At 38.4% G+C, this 20,334-nt stretch overlaps 1 protein-coding gene across 2 annotated transcripts in view; it reads right to left on the minus strand.

Annotated features, from left to right (window-relative positions):
• ZNF385D (zinc finger protein 385D) overlaps positions 1-20,334 on the minus strand; it is a 445,996-nt gene that overhangs the window by 311,108 nt on the left and 114,554 nt on the right. Inside the window, exon 1 of one of the 2 annotated variants that reach the window (XM_075052170.1) lies at positions 8,925-9,292. The exons of the other annotated variant lie outside the window; for it this stretch is intronic. Coding sequence (XP_074908271.1) covers positions 8,925-8,994 — 70 coding nt within the window. The 5' untranslated portion in view covers positions 8,995-9,292. Of the gene's footprint in view, positions 1-8,924; positions 9,293-20,334 lie in introns of those variants that run through there. 2 annotated transcript variants of the gene reach the window in all.

Below are 20,334 nucleotides of genomic sequence, written 5' to 3' on the forward strand. Positions count from 1 at the left end.
AACCACAACAAAACCAACCCTGAAATCAAGGAAAGTATACTAAAACATAATTTGGATGACTCATTTTGACAGCTTTAGTTCGATTTTAATGATGATTCAGATACATATACATTAGTATAAAAGTAATAGATTTTCAGGTTGCAAAGGTCAGCTGGGATTATACTAGTCTTTTTGTGGGGCCTTCCCTGTGAAACTGCTACTTGTATTTTGCTACTTCCCCATGAATGCTACTTGCATTTTGAAACTCAAGGGACTTCAACAAAAACTGTTGCAACTAGTGGAAATTATCACATTTGTAAAATAGCAAAATAAAAGTCAGAAAGATTTTACTGTACTGAAAAATGTGTACATCTAATAGAGGAACACAATGGGAGGCTGAACAGATAGACTTGTAGTTCGGTAATTCTCAAGAAGATATCGGCAAGTACACAAAAAATTGACAAAAATAATACAGAAGTACACAATGACCACATGTAAATATATTTTATATCTGTTTTAGTAGGAGTATTCTTAAAAGTTGAGATTCACATGTATGAGGAACAAATGTGTAAAGAACCCAAAATTTCTGAGGTCCTAAATCATATGGATGCTTTTCTAAAGCCCACTAAAACTAATGGGAAAAAAAAAAGTTGTTTCAGAAATATTTTTTAATCACTATTAAGTCACCATTGTTTCTAAGTTATTTAAACAAATTTTCTTGTATTCTATCTTTCAGACAAATTTTCTTTTCAAAGAACACTATCTCAAGCAAGTTTAATCCATCTCCAGTGAGTTAAAATTCCTCTTCCACCACTTCGACTACAAAAACCCTCTAAGAAAAAGAAAGTTCCTCATTTCAGCTTTCAATGCTAGATTATCCTTGTCACACCCGAAGTGCAGCTGAGACCAATCCTCAAGCTGTTTCCTACAGGAAGACAAGAACGGCAAACAGAACTGGAAAATAAGACCCTGTGGGTGAAATGGAGGTAAACAGAGAGATTTGAGGATACGCCAAAATAAAGTATGACATCCTAATCTTAAACTACTGGATAGTTCTATAAAAGAAAATGAAATAGGGTCCCTGGGATCTGGACCAGGGCAGTCTCTGCATATAACAATTCTGAAAGAAGATCTTGTGTCCACCTCTGCTGCTGGACTGAGGTCTCTATGAGAAACTACAGCCATGAGAGGGGCTGAAACCGAATCTCATAGCATTGTTCAGGAGTACCGCATTAAATGGCTCTCAACCTGACCATTTCTATCCTTTTGCTTCCACAAAATATAAATAATTTCTCAAGAAGCCGCAAGCTTTAACTGCTTCCAAAGAAGTGTGGTAGTTGAAAGAAAGCCAAAGCTTGTAATGATGGTACAAGCAGTTACTTCCACAATTCTCATCTGTAGGCTCCACTAACATCAGAAAACTTCTGTATTTTTGTCTAGTTCCTTTTTATTTTGTATTTCTTTTAAGAGAAATCAGCAATTTAGTGCTATTAGTGATGTAGCCTCCTAAGCATGTCACCTAGTGTGATGCCAATTTAGAGACTCAATTGCGTGGAGGATAAGTTGAAAAGAAAATAAGTGTTCTGAAGCTGTGGGAAACATAGTGTGCTATCCTGACCATGCTGCTTTTCAGTTTGATGCTGATTTGAGGCTCAGGGGAACTCTTGGACGCTAAGTTAAACACTGTGCTGAACTAAGCAGTCACTGGGAAGTGGCACAGTCTGGATTCACCTCCTGAACAGTTTCAGAACACTTCTGTTCTTTTCAACAGCTCAGTCATACAGCACGTAAGCCTTGAAAAAAGAATTGAAATATAAAGCTGCACAGTGGTGTAACAGAGCTCAGCACCAGCCAGGGCAAGATGACCCTAGTAAGTACAAGGGGAAAACATACTTTTATAGGATTTGAAGTGCACTGTGTAAATCAAGAGATATTTAGTTTCCAGTTAAACTTAGATCCTTCCCTCTAGATTTTGAGATCTCTTCACCAAAACTTTAATATTATTTTACTTCCATTTAAGATATAAATACACTACAGGCTAAAATAAGGCCTATAACAATAACCACACAAACTTCAGGGCACTTCAGAACTCCAGCCCTGGCCAAGCAAACAGCAGGGCAGGCATGGCAAGCCATCCAAAGAAGTTGCCTATGTTTGTTGCTGCATTTCAGCAATATGCTGGATTGCTGTTTGTATGTATTCCACAAATCAAAAGGTCGCTTTCAAGGATTTCTCTCAAGTGTTACTCTCCTCCTTTTCTCAGGATGCAAACCTGCTATATCACAAATTACTACTGCCAATCAATATTACTGAAAAGCAATTCTTCAAGGATATTAAAGGCTAAAATTTGCATAATAGCTACCTAGGCTACAGATCACAGCTGGATCAAGGTGCCTTTGCACTAAAAATACATACACACACAACAAAATATGGTGGTGTATGCTTCAAGGAACTGACAGTCTAAATGACTGACCTAAGAGACAACATCTAACATCTGTAAAGATGTGAGAGACAGCAAGAAAAAATAGGAGATAAGTTACAGACTCAAGATAATGTGAGGAGGCCCATAATCCTATGAGGGTACATGGATGCAAGAAATGCAAGATTTGCTTATGATGTCAGGAAGGCATGTCACACCTTGTTTTGCACTTGCTCACCAATCAAGTATTGGATGTAATCTCAATGAGACAAAGGCAAAGCACTTGCAAAGGGGCTTGGACAGCATATTCCAAGGTTAATGCATAGAAGGAACCAGGTGTATATGTGCTTGGGGGATAGAACAAAACATGAGCCTGACTGATTTGCTCTAAACCTGTTCATGCAGGTATCTATGAGTAACTCTCTGACCTGCTCATGTGAAAACTAAGTTCTAAACAGAATTTGGTGACACCTGGATTTGTCTACCAGCACTGGGATTTGTTACCTATTAACCAGTTTGACGCATTTATTTATTTATTGCAAACAGACTGTGCCCAGAGTTATTTGAAAATTACTTTTTCCATCGCTGTCGTTTATATTTTCAGGCCATACACTATTTGCACACTTTTAAGAACACATTCTTCTCTGTATAAAGCCCTTGAGGGCCATTCCTTTCTATGATACGCATTTGTGTGCTATTGAAAAATACAATTATAAAACACCCAAACCATTATGATGTACATTGTCAGTGGCTACTTAGGGACTCTTTATGTATTACTAACACACTCATCAATATGTTTGCTACACGTAGTCTAAACTTGAATACTGAAAATGCTGACGCTATTTTGCGTATTTTGATAGTCTACAAATGAAAAATTTTCTTAATAGAATGAATTGTGGGTTTTCCCTACCATGTTTCTGAAGGTATCGATAACTTCCTTTACAGTCATCTTAAAATCTACTGCTGCCAGCATGCTAACTGTTTTCCATTAGGCATTGGTATCTCAGCTATGGTGTAAATAGCAGGATAACAATTTTTATCTTCGTGGTATAAGGCAGTCTAGCTCTGAGCAGGAAACAAAAGCAATTCTGAACAAACTGAGAGTCCAGGGATCTCCGCGATACTGATCTCTCAAGACTGTACCACAGCTAGTATTAGTGTACACAGAACCAATGTGAGTTTCTGCTTTAAGATTATATTTCTGAATGCTGCTATATGGCCTGAGCACCCTATGCCCTTGTGACACTCTCAGACGCAGTTTGTGTTCTCACTGCCTCTCACCCTCTGAAACCATAGAAATGGAGAAGAGCTATAAAACAGGCTTGAGAGTCGACTGAAACCTCTCGGGCAGAGGCATCTGCCGAGAAGGATCACTGCCATCCAGACAAGAAACTGCCAAGGTTCCTGGACTGCTCCTGCCTATTTTGGCTTCTCTTGTTACTGTCACAATAAAGGGTAAGGCAGATGAGGAATCCCACCGTGCCAGGCCTGGGGTTCCCAATAACTGGAAAGAGGAAGGGATTATAGAGGGCTTTCTCCTAGACGCCCATGCCATGCACAGAGACGGCATTTTCCCCACAGACGTTGCCACATTCCCTGGGTAGAACATGACTTGTGTGTAATCAGATCAAAAGCAGTGCAGTTAATCACAGTATGGAAAGGAGCCAATACCATCTGAGAGGTCAGTGGCTGAGCAAGGAAGAAAACCAATGTACGGCTGGACAACGAAAGGGGAAAGCAAGAGTTCTGGAGCTGGAGGACACTGCAGCAAGCATCTGAATTCTCAGGTGACTGTATGAAGTGTCATTTTTTGAGTTTGCTCTAGTGTTAGCACCTTCTCTTTTATTTCTATTTAATTGTGTTATTCAGCTTTCTGATTTCTAATACTTGCTGTTATAGAAATGACACAGTGCTCAAATAACCTTAATTCTTTCATGAAATAAGTTTTGACTGGTACATGAATATAAAAAGACACCGACCTTGGAGCTAGACACATCAATCCCTAAAAAAATGTTGTTGTCCCCCACCCCCATAGTAAAGGAAATTTGGTTACAGTCCAGTGATACTAGCAGGTTTCAGCATCCATTTTTCTGTTTCCTGGAATACCTGGGGCCAATCCGCTGGCATAATTTCAACAAAGTCAGGCAGATGATTCCAACAAGGAATTAAGCCATGGGCACCACAAGGCAAGTTCTTTCTGTCACTGAGCCACAAAACAGTGCAGAACATTACGCTGGTTCCCAAAAGTTTCTATCCAACTAATTCAGAATTTAAAACAAACAAAAAATAATCAGTTCTTCAGTGTTCAATCAGTCAAGAGATGAGGAGTTCATTTTCTCAGACTGCTAAGATGCTTTGTGATTTCCTGTGTGTTCCTGCATGTATCGTTTGTTAGAAATCTTTGAGTATTCTCCTTTACTAACGGGGAATAATTAGCAATCATTATTTTAAGTGAATATAGGAGAACTATCCCCTTCAGGGAATACATATGAAATACAATCGAGTGCAAAAAGAGAGAAGCTCTTTGAAAACAACATTTTAAACATACCAAGGTTACTCTTGAGGTCTTCAAATAGGGGGGTGGGGGGTGGGGAGAAGAAAAACATCCCAAGAAAACAAAACAAAAAAAACCAAAACAAACAAAACCACGAACAGCAACCAGAAATTCAAAGCACATTAAAAAGAATTGGAAATTGTTAGCAATATGTTCAACTATGATTGCTCTAAATATAAATTGGACTGACAATGTAGTTGACTTGTAATTTATAAACAAAAAGTATGCAAGTCACCTGTTCTTCGAAATGTGAGTAGCCCTGAGAGAAAGCTCACAGCTCTGCCAAAAATATAAACAGCCTTTGAAAGCTGCTTGTTAAAAAAAGTGTAAAAGAACATTTGCAAATAAATCTTTAGAGACAGACTTCTTCAGACAGCCATGTACAACTGCTGTAACATATTTATAGAAGGTTGCTTCATGGTCACAGAAATACTAAGTATATTAACCACTGGCAAAGCATTGCCCTGTTGCTTAAGTCAAATGAACTCTGTCAAAGATGGATCTGCAGTATTCAGGCATACACTTTAGCAGAAAACTATCAGCCTGATTACTGTGTCAGAATTAAAATAAACTTAAATGGGGAATATGAAAGAGCTTCTTTCCCCCTGCTCCCCCCATATACCCCCCTAAACTACTTGTGCTAGACACACCACTAAAGCCTTCCTTATATCTTTGTCTCTGAGAAAGATGAGACAAAAGAAAAACATTAAAACTTCCCTAGAAGAAAGGCAAGGCAGCAATCAGGGAAATAGGTCAAGAATCAGAAGACTGAAGTTTGTAACAGTAGTCTACCAGGGACCTCTTGTGAGTTCCTCTGTAAGCCAGATGGCCAGTTTCAGAAAGATATTTAAGTGCTTATCTCCCTGTGATATCAGTGGGATCTGGGTAATGGGATCCCTTTGAGGAGCTAGCTCTCGATTTCTTTGTGCCTCACTCCCCTACCTGTAAAAAGGAGGAGATACCACTTTCCTACCTCACTCACATGCTGCGAGTTTGAATACTTATGGACTGCAAGGAGCTCAGATGCACTACATCAGATAATCCCAACAAAGTAGTTAATGTGCTGAACCAGATCTCTCTCCTTTCACATACTCAACAAATAGAGAAAACATTATCTAGGGAGAAATCACACAAAACACTCCTAAGCATAACCAAACAATATTTAACAACGTTGGCCCAAAATGAAACAACTTAGTGCTTAGTTCATACCATTTACTTGGTACGAACAACAGATTTTTGCACAGTGAAGGTATCCCCTTTAAAATGGCGGGGGGGGGGGGAGGTAATCACTTTCCCTTTTTTGCTTTGGAAAAGTGATTCATTTTTTTTCCCTCTTCATAAATTTGAGAAGGATACCAGTTATAATGAGCTTTAGCAGAATTCAGTAAAAAAATATATATAACCTCTTGCTCTGGTATTCCTCCTTTCAAAAAACTATTTAAGTAACTGTTAAGACTACAGTGGGGTTTTTTCTTCAGACACTGAATGATCTTACTCTTGACCTCATGCTATACAAACTAAATATTCCTCCACTATTTCTGAAAGAGGGAGAGAAAAATTACAGAGTTTTCTGAACTCCATTTTGCTTATTACTGTTCCAGTTTCATGTGGAGCTCAGATTTCCTTCTCTAAGTAAAATGGTAATGTCCAGGCTTCTCCAATGCAACAGCCTTCTCCAATGTAAACAGCGTGAGTATCTAAAGATGCTCATGGTTTTAATTCCCTTTACCTGGAACAGTGAGTTCCTCTTTAAATGCATTGAAAGTAACAGATAAACCCTTGGCACAAGGGTAGAAAAGTGATTAGGCAAACCAGTACCACCCCAAAGTAACTGCCATTTCTTTGCTTTCTAAAGATTATGTTGGTAGTTCGAGGTACTCTCCACTGCCACGATACTTGCACCGGTTTTTTTCCTCATAGAATTTCCCAAGTATTTGCAGAATTCACGGAAAAGCAAAGTTCCGTATAGCAAAGTGAAACTGCAAGAGCTAGTGCTGTGCTGAGAGTTGCACCATGTTAACAGTGAAGGAGAATTGTTCCAATTTAACAGTGGAATGTGATGAAAAAACTACATTGAACCACTTCAGATTGCTTCTCCTCAGCAAGGACACTTTCTCTGAAAAATTTACTTTTGCACTCCCCAATGCTGCTACCACAGAGCCATTAAAATCTCAACAGTTATTTTTCTCTGCTGGTTTGTTCCCAGAATTGCTCAGAAATTCTTCCTCAGGAAGACAGTGAACATGACAAATTTCAACCTGAAATTTATATATACAGAATTCTAATACAATATAAGCAATACTAATCTTTAACAATTTCTGTATTACATTATGACAGCACTGCATACTGCATTATGACGTAAAACTAAAAATAACTACAAAAAACAGTTGAAAACACAGTCTGATTGGCTTCCATTCAATTTTGAATTTAACTAATAATCTTGTATTCAGTCTTGCACTTACATTCAATTATGACTAGCAATGCTTTGACATATTCAGTGCAAAACACATGAAGAATGTAATTTGTGTTATCCTTTCTTTTCATTTTATATCATCATCTCTTGTATTTGCATATAAAACTGCAAATGTGTTTAGTCCCTTGTGGAATTAGAAAGGCTGTACAAATATTCCACATCCTGTTGGCTGTTTCTACCCAAGCTGTGCTAATGCTGACAAACCCTTTGAAGTTGCTATAGCTCTGGGAGAAACAGACGGTCTTTATAGAAAAGCCAGCATTTCAGAAAAACAAAAAAAAAGGATTATTTTTTCTTGATTGGAGCCAAATTACAAAACTAATTTCTGATTTAAATCTGCTGGTTCTTATCCATTCACTCAAACCCCAAGTTTTTAATACAGACAACCGTGGGCACTGCTGCAATGCTATTAAAGCTTAGGTTGAAATGCCAAGGATGCTGGGATGTGCTTGATGAGACTCTGTTCCAGTAGAAACTAGCATTCATTTAAAATCCAACTGAGAAAATGCAAAACTAAATTTTATAAAACTTTCTTAACATATTAGATATGTAGATCCAATAAGTAATAACTTATCACCAGTAGCCATCTATTCCATTCTGCCAATTCAAGACTAATGCTTTAACATATTTTCCAGAGTTTTATCTAATCCTGTTCTAAACAGTATTTTCCACCAATTTCCTCTAGTATTATCACAGAACTAAATACATTTCAGTCCATCTGAGCTTTATCTGAAGTTCACATTATCTGCACATCTCAGTCATTCACTGTTAAAAGTATAATCTTAAAGGCTCTTCTGAACTTCTTTCAAACTTTAGCTGCTTAGAGAAAATCACCGGTGGAAAGGTTATTTCCTTTCTTGGCTTTTCTGTATTATCCTGCTTGCATGGGATATAAAACTCAAAGCCGCTCCTCAGCTCCAAAAGTACAGCAGCAGACTATGCAGAGGCACAGGCTGCTCAAAGCACAACTCCTGGGCACTCCACAGACACCCATCAAGTCAAGACAATCTCTTAGCACTCTTTGAAAACAGTCGTCTTCTACAATAATGCTGATGGATCAGAAGCTACCTATATCAAAGACTGCACCGCCACAATTCATATTTACAGCGTATCACACAAAACCGAAGTTCAAGAGTCTGAGTAAAAACCATAACGCTGAAGTAAGCCACTAGAAGACATAAAAGCAAGCAAGATTCTAGGCCAAAATTGCTAACGCTTTTCCATCATTAAAGAAACTATGAAGTTAAAAATACACCAGCTTAAGAAAGAGGTTACACACGCTCTCTCGCACCTACACGGAAGAATACAAATGCTTATTTGTAAAACCAAGGCAAGCCCAGGAAAGGTTGCAGCGAGCCATCTACAGGAGGATTTGGCCTCTTCTCTAGACTAATAAAAGCACAAGAGTGTCAGAGAGCACAGGAAAAGGCTAGGCGACTCATCCCCCTTATTCTGCTCCCCACCTGTCCTCCCCCACCCTCCCTAAAGCCCGACAATACCGCCTGGGGAATCCCTCTGCAAACGAGAAGCCGAACGGTCCATTTCTGCGTGGACTGGGGAAGGCAGCATGGGCCGGGATGCAGGCACGGCTCCTGGACGGTCTCTTACTCTGCTCCGCGGTCAGTGGCCACATGCACAATAATAATCTGGGGCTCTCCTGTCACACAACTTCAGCACCTTTCATGGAGCTGTGCCTTCCCTGTGCAGTGCAAGAGCTCGCTAACCTCTGCGGAGAAACCAAGTCTTAAATGGTTTGAGGACAAAATTGCATCCTTATATTCTGCACTGAATCCTACTAGGCTGAGTTTTTGGGCAGTAAGAGAGATTTCAAACTCCTGCTGTCAGAAATGTTCTCTTTCGGTAGATAAATAACATTCCAGAGCTGTCAATCTGGCACCTCTTGCCAGCATGGAATTTATTTTTTAGGAAAGTTGTAACAAATGTAATGTGATCAGGTACTAAATCAATCATCCAGATTTTTGGCTCCTGTTGTTCACATGCTAAGCTGTTATCAGATAGCTGGTTATGAAACTACAATTTTAACCCTTAAGCTCCAAATGAGAACAACCTTAAAGACACACCAATAATCAGGCCTAAAGTGCAGTCTATTATACAGTACTACTGCCAGTCTAATTCTACAGATTACATTTATTTTTCACGTTCCTTTCCAAGTGGAAATGTAAGCTATGGGAATTAACATAAACATTAATTTCTTTGCAAATTCTTCAGATTTATTTTTTAAAACCCCTCAACTATATTGCAGTCGATTTTAACATTTTTGATCTCTTTTCTGTCTGTTTCTCTTATTTCTGCATCACAAAGCAGAATGGTCATGCTTTAAGGAAAACACGGGGATACAAGACAGAGGAGGACAGCAGGGAACAGAAACAAAGGAGAGGTTAACTCCAAAATACAATGTACTTTATGCCCCCTAAGATGCCACCTCTTCTTTAAGATTATTGCAGTTTACTAATAGAGGGCTGTTTCCTATTAATAGCATGGGAAATTGAAGCCAATCAATGCAGGAGGGTAGACCAAAAGTAGCATCTGAACTAGGAGGTCAGTAGAGACAAGTAATGGACACAAACATGCCTGGAACCTCCTCAGCTGTCCTCAGCTCTCCATGGAAGAGCAGCAGCTCGCAGCAGCTTCTTGTGGTTTCTTCGCTGTAAACATGTGGGAAGGAATAAGCTGTCAAAGCCTCCAGGTCTTATGACCACCTCTACAGCCACACAGAAATGCAGTATGAAGTACTGTCAGCGTGTAAATGTTCTCTGCTCAAACCGTTCTGATTACGGCTGGTGCCTTCCATCTGCTCCTCAAGAAAAATCAGCCATAAATCACCTCTTGCCTTATCAACTGCAAGCAGAAATTGCAACAAAGCTTACAGAAACCAACAGACGGGTATCCGGGACCCAGTCAAGCCCATTATGCCCTCCTCATGACATCTTTAATTTCTAAGCTGATCTGGGTCTGAGTTAACCCTAAAATAGTTTTGTTGTCGTAAGAGCTGAAAAATCATTGCATCAAAGATCCACTTAATGATTTTACACTGCAAATTGACCACAGTGAAATGCAATTTATCTTTCAGAAGCCAATGCAATGATCTGAGCCCATAACTGATAATTTCTTCATTTCTACTGTAAATTCCCAGATGCAACAAAATATATTATGGTACATGTTGAAACCAGCTAAAGGTAAAAACCTGATGTGTTTTGATCTTGATATTGTCATTAAGTTTGGACTTTAAAAAGTCTGATCTATACTGCTAAGCATGTTAATTTTAAAACACTTTCATGTAAAAAGGGCAAAAAATAGTAAGAGTTTTTAGTTCCTTCTTAAGTCTGAGCACTATTTATCCTAACGCACTCAACAAGGCAAAGGCCCTGTAGAAAAACAGAACAAAACAAAACACTGGCTCATGAAATTAAGAGTTAGTGTCATACAACACGTGACAATGAGGCACAAGCAGAAGGTACAAGTTGTCAGCAGCTGGCTTTTATGAACTTCTAAGGCTGACCTAGGAGCGCATACATGTTACAAATCTATTCTTTTACAGCACGTCAAAGCCCTAGAAACAGTCAGAGCTTTAAAGAGTGCCAAGTACTTCTTGCTACAACAGCATGAGCCACTCTGGAGAATGCCTGTGGCTTTCCTATCCATCCTGCATACGCCCACATTTGGTTCTTTTGACCAAATCTATGTACCTTTTCTACGCTGAGACTTGTTGTACAAGTGAGCTATTACTACTGTTGCAGCACTGGTTGTAAGCTACCCTTTTCTCTGCTTTACTGCTAGCCCAGGAAAAAAACAAAACAAAACAAAACAAAAAAACAAACAAACAAACAAAAAAAACAAAAAAAAAAAAGCACCCACACAAATTCAGGTATAAGTGATAACTGTAGAGATATTTTTAGAACAAATCAACTGCCATGGTTTCATATCGATTAACTCCCCATGTTTATTGATTGACTCCGTAAGTTTTTACATCATTAGTAAGCTGAAATTAGTGTTTATGGGCAGACATACATTGAGTTAAAAAGAAACACTAGAACCAAATGTAAAATTAGACTTCGCTCACAGAATTTATGTCTGACTTAAGCTGATCATTATTTCTGGTGTTACAGTTAAGTGGAGAGCTAGTTACACTCTGACTTGTCATTATATGCAATAAAAGCAGGCTTCAAACTAAGAAACTTACATATAGCAATCAAACTGGAAAAAAAATACAGATCCTTCATATTCATCCATTCAAGCCAATAAGAGAAGCAAACACTGAGATACCCTTTTTCAGGGTATTATCCTTCCCACTCAAGAGTAGATTCCCTCATTGCCAGATTAAAAGGGAATGAATATTTTCTGCCTACAGGTAAGAATTTAGGGTTTGGTTCCACACTAAATGATTCTTATTTCTCAGATATTTGGTTTCAACAGTCCATCCCAGCTGTATTCTACTTGGCAAATGTTGATGCAAAGACCATGAAACAGATTCAAATAACTCAGAAAGAACCAAGTATTAAATAAATAAATAAATAAATACACCAGCAATTATATCCTGGAAAATCAGTTAAGGAATATTTTGGGTTTATTCTCTTAAAAAAAAAAACAAGCCAGTAAACAGAGTCTTCTCCTGTATCAAGGTTTGCTTGAGGTTTTGGGTTTGTTATCTTCACTCTCTGGAGTTTTCTTTAAAGAGTGAACTGCTGGGAACATACCCAAGTCAATGCAGCTACTCTCTCACAGCAAGGAGATGTAATGCTTTTGTCCTCTGTATCACTTCAGCTGTTGGACTCACCACTGGGCGATGGCAGGACCTGTGAACTCACAGCACGTCGCACTTCACTGGCAGTCTCATGGCTTCACTTCTGCTAGCCCATACACAGCAGTTTCAACTTGCTGTTGCTGCTAAATCCCAGGGCCCTGCAGGACCGTCTGCACTAATGCAGAGCCTAGGAACACCTAGGAAAAATGCCCTCAAACATGTTGATAGACATGGAGTATTTCCGTTGAAAATCCATTTCACCTCATCTTCAGTTGCTGAGGTTGTTTTCTTTCCTTCTTTCTCTCTTCTTTTTTTTTTTTTTTTTTTTTTAAAGAAAATAACGGTGTTGTGCTAAACCTAAGGGATAACAGTGATCTCAGATAAGCACCCCAGCACAACATACATCACAGAACAACAGAAGCACAGCAGTACCACTGCAATGGATGCAGAATAAAATCAGGTGGTAAAGTAAAAAGCAGACCATAGTTACAACTAGCAGAATACCAAACCAGAGATCTTACAATATCCAATAGCCTATAACTGGATCAAACAAAAAATGAAACTGTCTTGGCATACAGAGGAATAGCCAAATTCAAGAAATACCTACACCACTCTATAATCACACTGAATCAACATGTTAATCTCAAATCATGATACAGAACTACACATAAAGTCAGAGTGCATGGTGATCACTGTCAACTTAACTTCCTTCCACTTTCTAGCAGAAGTGAAAAGGAAATTTTTTTCACTTGAATAAAAAGGGCTTTTGATACTTAGCATAAGCATGTAATTATTCCTCACATTTAAGAAATCAAGAAATTTGACAAGGGAAAGATGGGGAAACCCGTACCAAATTATTCTATAGCGTTTTTGTGGGAAAATATTTTCTCAATCATTTTGCTAGTATACAAAGGCAGGGAAAGGTGCATATATTTCTCAGTTGTACTATGAAATTCCTAAGCTTAATTAAATGGTTATCTCAGAAAAGCTGGTTTACTACATGTAAACTGCAGATGTGCTGTAGGCTCCCTGAAAGACCTCTCTAAATATAGAATCTACATATCTAACATAGAAAGAGAACTGCTACCACACATAAATATATTGCAGTACATTAAAGTAGAAATTATGAGGATCATATAGGACAGGAAAGGGTGAATAAGGTGGACAGAACTATCCCACGCTACATTTAATCTTCCAGTAATACAGAGTCCATTACATAACCCATATCGGTATAAGTGAGTAGGTCTAAATTACGTCATAGTTGGAAAGTGTCTCCTGAATTCAGACTCGGGAACCGAAAGCTCTCCATAGCCTTCTGACAGCAAGAAACGTATCCACTGAATCAAAGCCTTTCTGCCACAGACTCACACAAATAGAAATCAAACTGGACTATTGTTCGAAGATTCAAAGAATTCATATGTCTTCCCCAAAACCAATGAGAACAAAGGGGTTTATCTGGCCTCTGTAAAAATAACATACTTATCCCATCTAGACATGGGTGTAGGAAATCAAACTTGAATAACAAGAGTGAAATTTTGGTTAATGGAGATACGATTTCATCCCTAGGTTTTTTTTGTTTTCATTTTCATCAAAATTCTTATGAAGCCCTTTAAGTGGGGGAAATTAGTGAATTCATTATATAGCATAACTGACTGGATATGATACTGAATCCAGGAAATTATTTTACCAATATCTCCTAACCGTCAGCTGCAACGAGGACAAACACAGCAGACCACAATAGGTAAACAAGATTATTTGTGTGAAATAAATCTGTTGTATAGTATTATGAAGTATTTCCAGCTCAACCAGCTGGAAGTATACACATAAACTATTTGATATCTGTGCGGTATGATTCAGGGAGTCTGCAACTATGGACAAATTTGTTTCTAAAATAGGAACTGAAGTAATAATTTTTAAAGCAGCCATCACACTCTACGGACAGTCAACAGTTTATACAAATTTTAAAAATACAAATGACACTCTGCATTGTACAAGAATCTTGATGGGAGGCAAAGATGTGACCTTCTGCATAACATCCTTTTTGAAAACATAACTGCTTCCACAGACATGGTGTGAAGTGCTGCCTGTCACGATCTTGGTTTCAACACCATACCATAAATTCCCAATGTCCCATTAGGGCCACTCATTCCATTTTCTTTTAACCAGAATAAAGCAGTTATGACATTAAATCCCTTCATGCCTAAAATGAAAATAAACAAACACAAAATATCCTTCACCTTTTTTTTTCCCCCCTCTCTGGCAAGTACTGCTAAGCCACATGGCTCTACACATGAACTGCTGTCAACAGGCCGCTCTGAGGCTGAAGTTCTGGATGGCACGCTAGACAAAGTGATCCACGATGAGTACTAGAGACATATGGAAGATTTCATCCTACTTCCCTTCCCTTAGTTACTGACATGCAGGAATTAATAGCTTCATAAACCATTCTAATGTACTTAAAACGTATTAAGCAGCGATACAAAGCCTTCAGAATTTTTTTTAATGTTGTGGATTGTGGAACTGCAGTCACATCTTTCCCTTTAAAAGAGTCCTTTGTATGGCCAAACCCCACAAAGAATATGGCATCAACCTTAAAAGAACAGCTGAAAATGTCTTGTCTGATTTACTGAAGTTGCCACTGAAATTCATCAGCATTCCTGAGAACACTGCCGTATAATTTAAAAAGCCCTGCAGCAGCACTAACAAAACACCTCTTGGGTATCCCTCCTCAACAGAGTTATATGGCAGGCTATACAGAAATCCAGCTCTTACAGCAAGCCAGTCACGGTCAGCTGTTCCTCCGTATTCCCAATGTAATAACAGTCCACAGAAATCAAAAGGAAGACTGACATGGGGACTCTATTTGCAGGAAACAAAAACAAAAAACCCCCACAGAATAAATGAAAACCCACCTCTCCAACCCTCCCTAAACTACACCTCGAATTAAGAAAGAAGAAACAAAAAGAAGTTCAAACCCCCCAGAGGGTGACTGAACAAACCCCTGAGCATGCCTAGGCTGAAGGGCAGGCGTTCCGTGCGCCGTGCTCCTCCAGCCGCTCCCGCCGTGGTCCCCAGTCACCCCCGCAGGGGAAACCTGGAGCTGCCTCATACCCTTCTGGGCACCCCCCCAGCCTGGGCTGAGGGCTGGAGGGGAGGGGGGTCCCAGCTGTGAGATGCGCACTGTGCCAGGTGTAAACACAACTATCCGGCCCCGATCACTCCATATGGGATTATAAAATTCCAGTTTCGAAACAATGCGTGAAACTCCTCTGATCGGCATATTATAGATGCCTCCGAAAAAGGCTGTGAGCTTGCAGTTCTCGGGGTCAGAAAAACAGCTCTAGAAGAATACATTTCCTAATTGCAGTTAATACAAATTAGCTATTTTACCAAAAGAAATACCAAAATAATATCCCATTACACTGATATGCAGTAACATAATATTCCAGATTTTTCAGACAATTACCTTAAATGCTTCCTGCTCTGCCCAAATTAATATAAGCACATGCAGAAAATTAACTGGCTGTCTAGGCGCATTGTGGAAGAGGGTGAGAGTGGCACTGTGCACTGCAAATGCAGATACTGTGTTTCACCTCTTGAGAGACGATAATGTGATTCTTGGGCTTTCATGACAGTTTACTAAGTCTGCCAAAGGACTGTGAGTCTGAGGGTAGGGATAAGGTAATTTTATTATATTAAACTAATTGGAGTAATAACACAATTTCCAGTATTCTTACACAGATTTCGGTTTCATACTACAGTGTAGAGCAGGATGGGTAATATTGCAGCTCTAATAGGATTTATAAAAGCACAGTAATAAATGCTACACAAAACAGTAGGGTTAAATCCTGCAACCATTCAGCATCTACACTATCTTCCTAATGGAATCATGAATTTTCTTTTAGACAGTAAGAGCTCAGATCTATCTTCAAACTTTAAAAATCCATTACTGCTCCCCAGCGATAAATTGGTAATTGAAACAGTTGAGCTGGTGCACAAGTAACACTCTGATGTTAGATAGCCTCCCAACTCTCGAAAACATGGATGCCTTTAAGCTTCAGCACTTTAACATTCTCTCTGGAGAGCTGATATAGGAAATCACCAGGAAAAAATCCTGGTACTGGCTTCAATTGCACCTCAGCAGAACTCTTTCAAGCTCCACAGTATGGAAACTGCTTGTGCCTGGTGCTGCTATGGCAGTCCCTCAGAGGTTGGGGGCATGTTATTAGGTTTAATTTGCCCATGTAGAAAAACTAGTTCTGCAGCTGCTGCTATAATTTAAACTTACAGTCTCAGACTTTTAACTCTTACATTTTAACACTGTTTGCCTGCATTCATAAAGAACAAGGGAAAGTGAAAATCACTATTTTGTTCTGCCTGTCAGTGAGCTAAGCAAAAAAAAAAGGGGGGGGGGATTTGATGCATTCATTTCACTTTCATCCCAACAAATGTAAACCACTCCTTATCTTGACATGTTAAGATAAACTAGTTAAATATATGTGCCTAAATAATTTCAGTGTCCAGCAATACAACACAGTCAATATTACAAACCTGTATTATCTTCTTTTATTAATTGTTGTGCAGTGTGTATTAGTATTAAATTACTGTGAAGTCTCTGCATACTTACATTTGTTCATATTTCTAAAGAAATAAAAGTAGGTTTTGCCTTGGTTTGGGAATTTAATAGCATAATATACCTAGCAGATTTATCTTCACCCTATGTCTTTAAAGACATGCTGCTTCTCTTAGCCTCTCCCCTCCTCTCTTCTCCACATCTGTAATGCATGCTACAGTGCCCTCTCATGGATACTAAACACCTCACAGGAGAAAGAGTGACAGTACCAAACCTGTGCGATCACATCATTTCATCCAAGACCTAACAGGTTAGTTAAAAAGCCACGACACGGGAAGATTTCATAAAAGCAGCTGACTGCCAACTGAGATCATTCATTACCATGAGTGTTCAATTTTGCATCCACAGTCATTACTGAACCCACAGGACTTCAGGTAAAGGTTTGAAAACTGTTCTGGGGCAGAGATCCATGACCAGCTCTTCCCCTCAGATATTTCAGTATCAAATTCATCAGCACAGCTTTCTCAAGCTATTCTACCCTCTTCCAGGAGAGTCTTCAAATCAAGTCCCAGCTATTCCACAGTCTCCTTCATTTCACACTCACAGGTAGTGTAACATAACACAGCACATCCAGGCCCTGTTCTTTGCTGGGAGACACTACAGTAACTCTTCCAGCAACAAGTTATATAGCTACAATTACTATGGAGAAATAAACAAGTTTCTCTTTTTAACATTCAGCTTCTCAAAGTATTAAAAGGAATAACAAACCCAGTAAGAAAACAGATTATATTTATCAAAACTGTGCAAACAATTACGATGGACAAGCAACAGATCCAGTTGCATAAATACTATTTTATCCAGAGGAGAAATTCTATTAAGTAGAATATTTTAGATCTGTGTTTGAGAAAAATAAGCAATAATCTACAAATGACCAAGCACAGACAAAACATTCATGTAAAAGGGCTAATGCCTTTAAATAAAATTTAAGGTTTAATAGTAGGTCTAGAACACAATAAAGCTGTATTTGTATAAAAGCTTGTAAACTTGAAGTAGCAGACAAACACTGGTTTGGCCTCTTCCCCGGACTGCATACATTGTACCTGTCACGAACCACCAGGATATCAACAGAATGGGGTCACCTTTTATAAACATCAGCTAAAAGTGTTTAATTGCAGTTTTGGCTATGACGTAATAACAGTTTTGTTAAGAGTTTGGAATAGGAGCAGAGGAGTTTGGAAGTACTCACTTTCTACAAAAAACTAAATTTAGTTACAAAAAGCTTAAAAGTACCGAAGCATTTAGCAAAACAAAGGGAATGCTGTTCAATTACAAGTCAACTATTTGGATCATATTTACAATGCAAAATTTTTAAAGCAACTCTCATATACACAGAATGGGAAATATTTTTTAAACTCTTTTGGGGTTTTTTGGAAATTAAAAGTTTCTGACATGATAACAGAAATAGATCTAATTACTCCACTGGTTAAAGACAGAACATCTGGGATTGGAGTGACTAAATTTAAGCCACTTGAGCAGGCTGTGAAATGACAAACAGCTGCAAAGGTACAGGATATTCTGATCACAACTTAGACTACTGCACATGCAAACATGCAAATTCAGGTACAGTTATTCAATGTGCTAAGTTCCATGTTCTGTTCTGGCATATTATACAGTTATAGCAACACATATATACAGATGTATTCTGTTTATACAGATATGTATGTATATATACGTGTGTGTGTACATGCATATGAAGTGTGAAATATTGCAACATTTAGCAAAATTTGTCAAAACCAGGAATACAACATTCACAGTTTGGACCAAAAGGTCAATTGTCTTCATTCCTAGAATCAGTTAATAACACGGAGGTAAATCTCACCTCTAAACCTGTTTTCTCACAGACAAGAAGCTCTTGATGTTATGTTTCCTTTCAAGATACAGTCTGCAAGTTCATCAGAGGCAGGGAAATAGAACTATGACTTTCGAGTAAAGAGTTCATATTAAAAAGTGTGCTGAGCAACAATTTGAAGTATTACTATACTAAAGAAAAGAATTTTAATGTTAGTAAAGAATTTCTTGTCTCAAAGTGAAGGTGGGGAAAGTACAACTAATGCTCAGGCATGACTATTTTTTGAAGTATTTCTATGCAGTGTTTCTGTTTTCTACATTCAGATGCAAAAAATGTACAACAGGCAGTTAAACATAAAATAAGTAAAAGGTAGTGAAGAAGTTAAAATGAGACTTTCATTTAATTCTATATTCAGGAGCCAAAACCAGGCTCATCAACTGCAATTACAAGCTCTCTTTCTACCTTGCATGAAAATGAACCATTCTTGGAAACAGCCTCAGAGAATGTGGCAAAAGTTCACATAGGACAAATAAATCTTTTTAGTCTAGTGAAAAGTATGCTAAGGGTAGCCAGGTTTAGTAGACACATTTCTAATATTAAGACAATTCTCTGCCATACACATGCATCCAAGACAAAACACGCTAGGCAAAGATTTCCCATTCGTATACCAAAAATTTCAAATGTTCATATGAAATTATGTAAAGCACTGTAGGTTAAATTAATTTCCACATACATAAAAACTCAGTACCTATCTGAGCCTTCATTCATTTGATCTGAGGATCTTTAATTTGCTCTTCAAAAATAATTCCAGGAAGTCCCAATGAATTGCAAGAGGAACCCTATCAGATTTGAAAGATTGCAGATTATGGGGGAACAGCTAGAAAATTATGAAAGGGAAAGAGTAAAGAACATATTATAGCCCGAGTAGGTATGAATTCTGCTCTTTAAGAATCTGCCACTTAAAGTATTTACCCAGAAGTGGCACTTACAGAGAGATCAGATTTCTAGCGCTGGATAACAGATTGTAACCTACGGCAGATATTGGAGCTCAGCTGGTTCTCTGTAAGATGCTAATTCCTAAGGAAAACATTTTCCACAAACAGACAGGAAACTGCATCATCAGACATCAAATGTCTTATGAGTGGCATGTGGGTTCGTTGCGTGGGAACAGAGTGCTAAAGTTATTACTCAGTCTTGCACCTGCATTTAATTAAATTTGGAGATGAAGCTAAAGAGAATGGTAACATTTACGTCAAATGCTGGTCAATCTGCACTTAAGTGTGAAACGTAATTAAGAAACAGAAATGGACTTTGATTCTAGGTCACAAAAAATTATATCTAGTAGTCTCATCAGGAGACTGCAAACAATTTGTACAATTTTCCAGATTTAATACAGATTTCCTTAATGTCTCCTTGATGTTCCTTCAAAACTGAATTTCATAGAAAAACATATTCCCCCCAAATTAACATCTTCGTCACCTACTGGAAGCACTCAAGGTAAACATTATGCTGTGGCATAAAGACTAACTTTGAAAACACCTTCAAGTACACAGAGCAAGCGATACTCTGGCAAAAGCTTTCAAGTGTTCCATGGAAAGAAAGTATCGAGTGACTTCTTGTAAACCATGACCTAGCCTTCACATGTTCTTTATATTGAAAATGCTCTGAAAAACAAACCAGGCAAGCCAGTTCAGCAGGGAGTTCCTCTTACCTTTCAAAATCAAA

This window comes from Buteo buteo, chromosome 2 (genome assembly GCF_964188355.1).
Source record: "Buteo buteo chromosome 2, bButBut1.hap1.1, whole genome shotgun sequence".
Classification (NCBI taxonomy): Eukaryota; Metazoa; Chordata; class Aves; order Accipitriformes; family Accipitridae; genus Buteo; species Buteo buteo.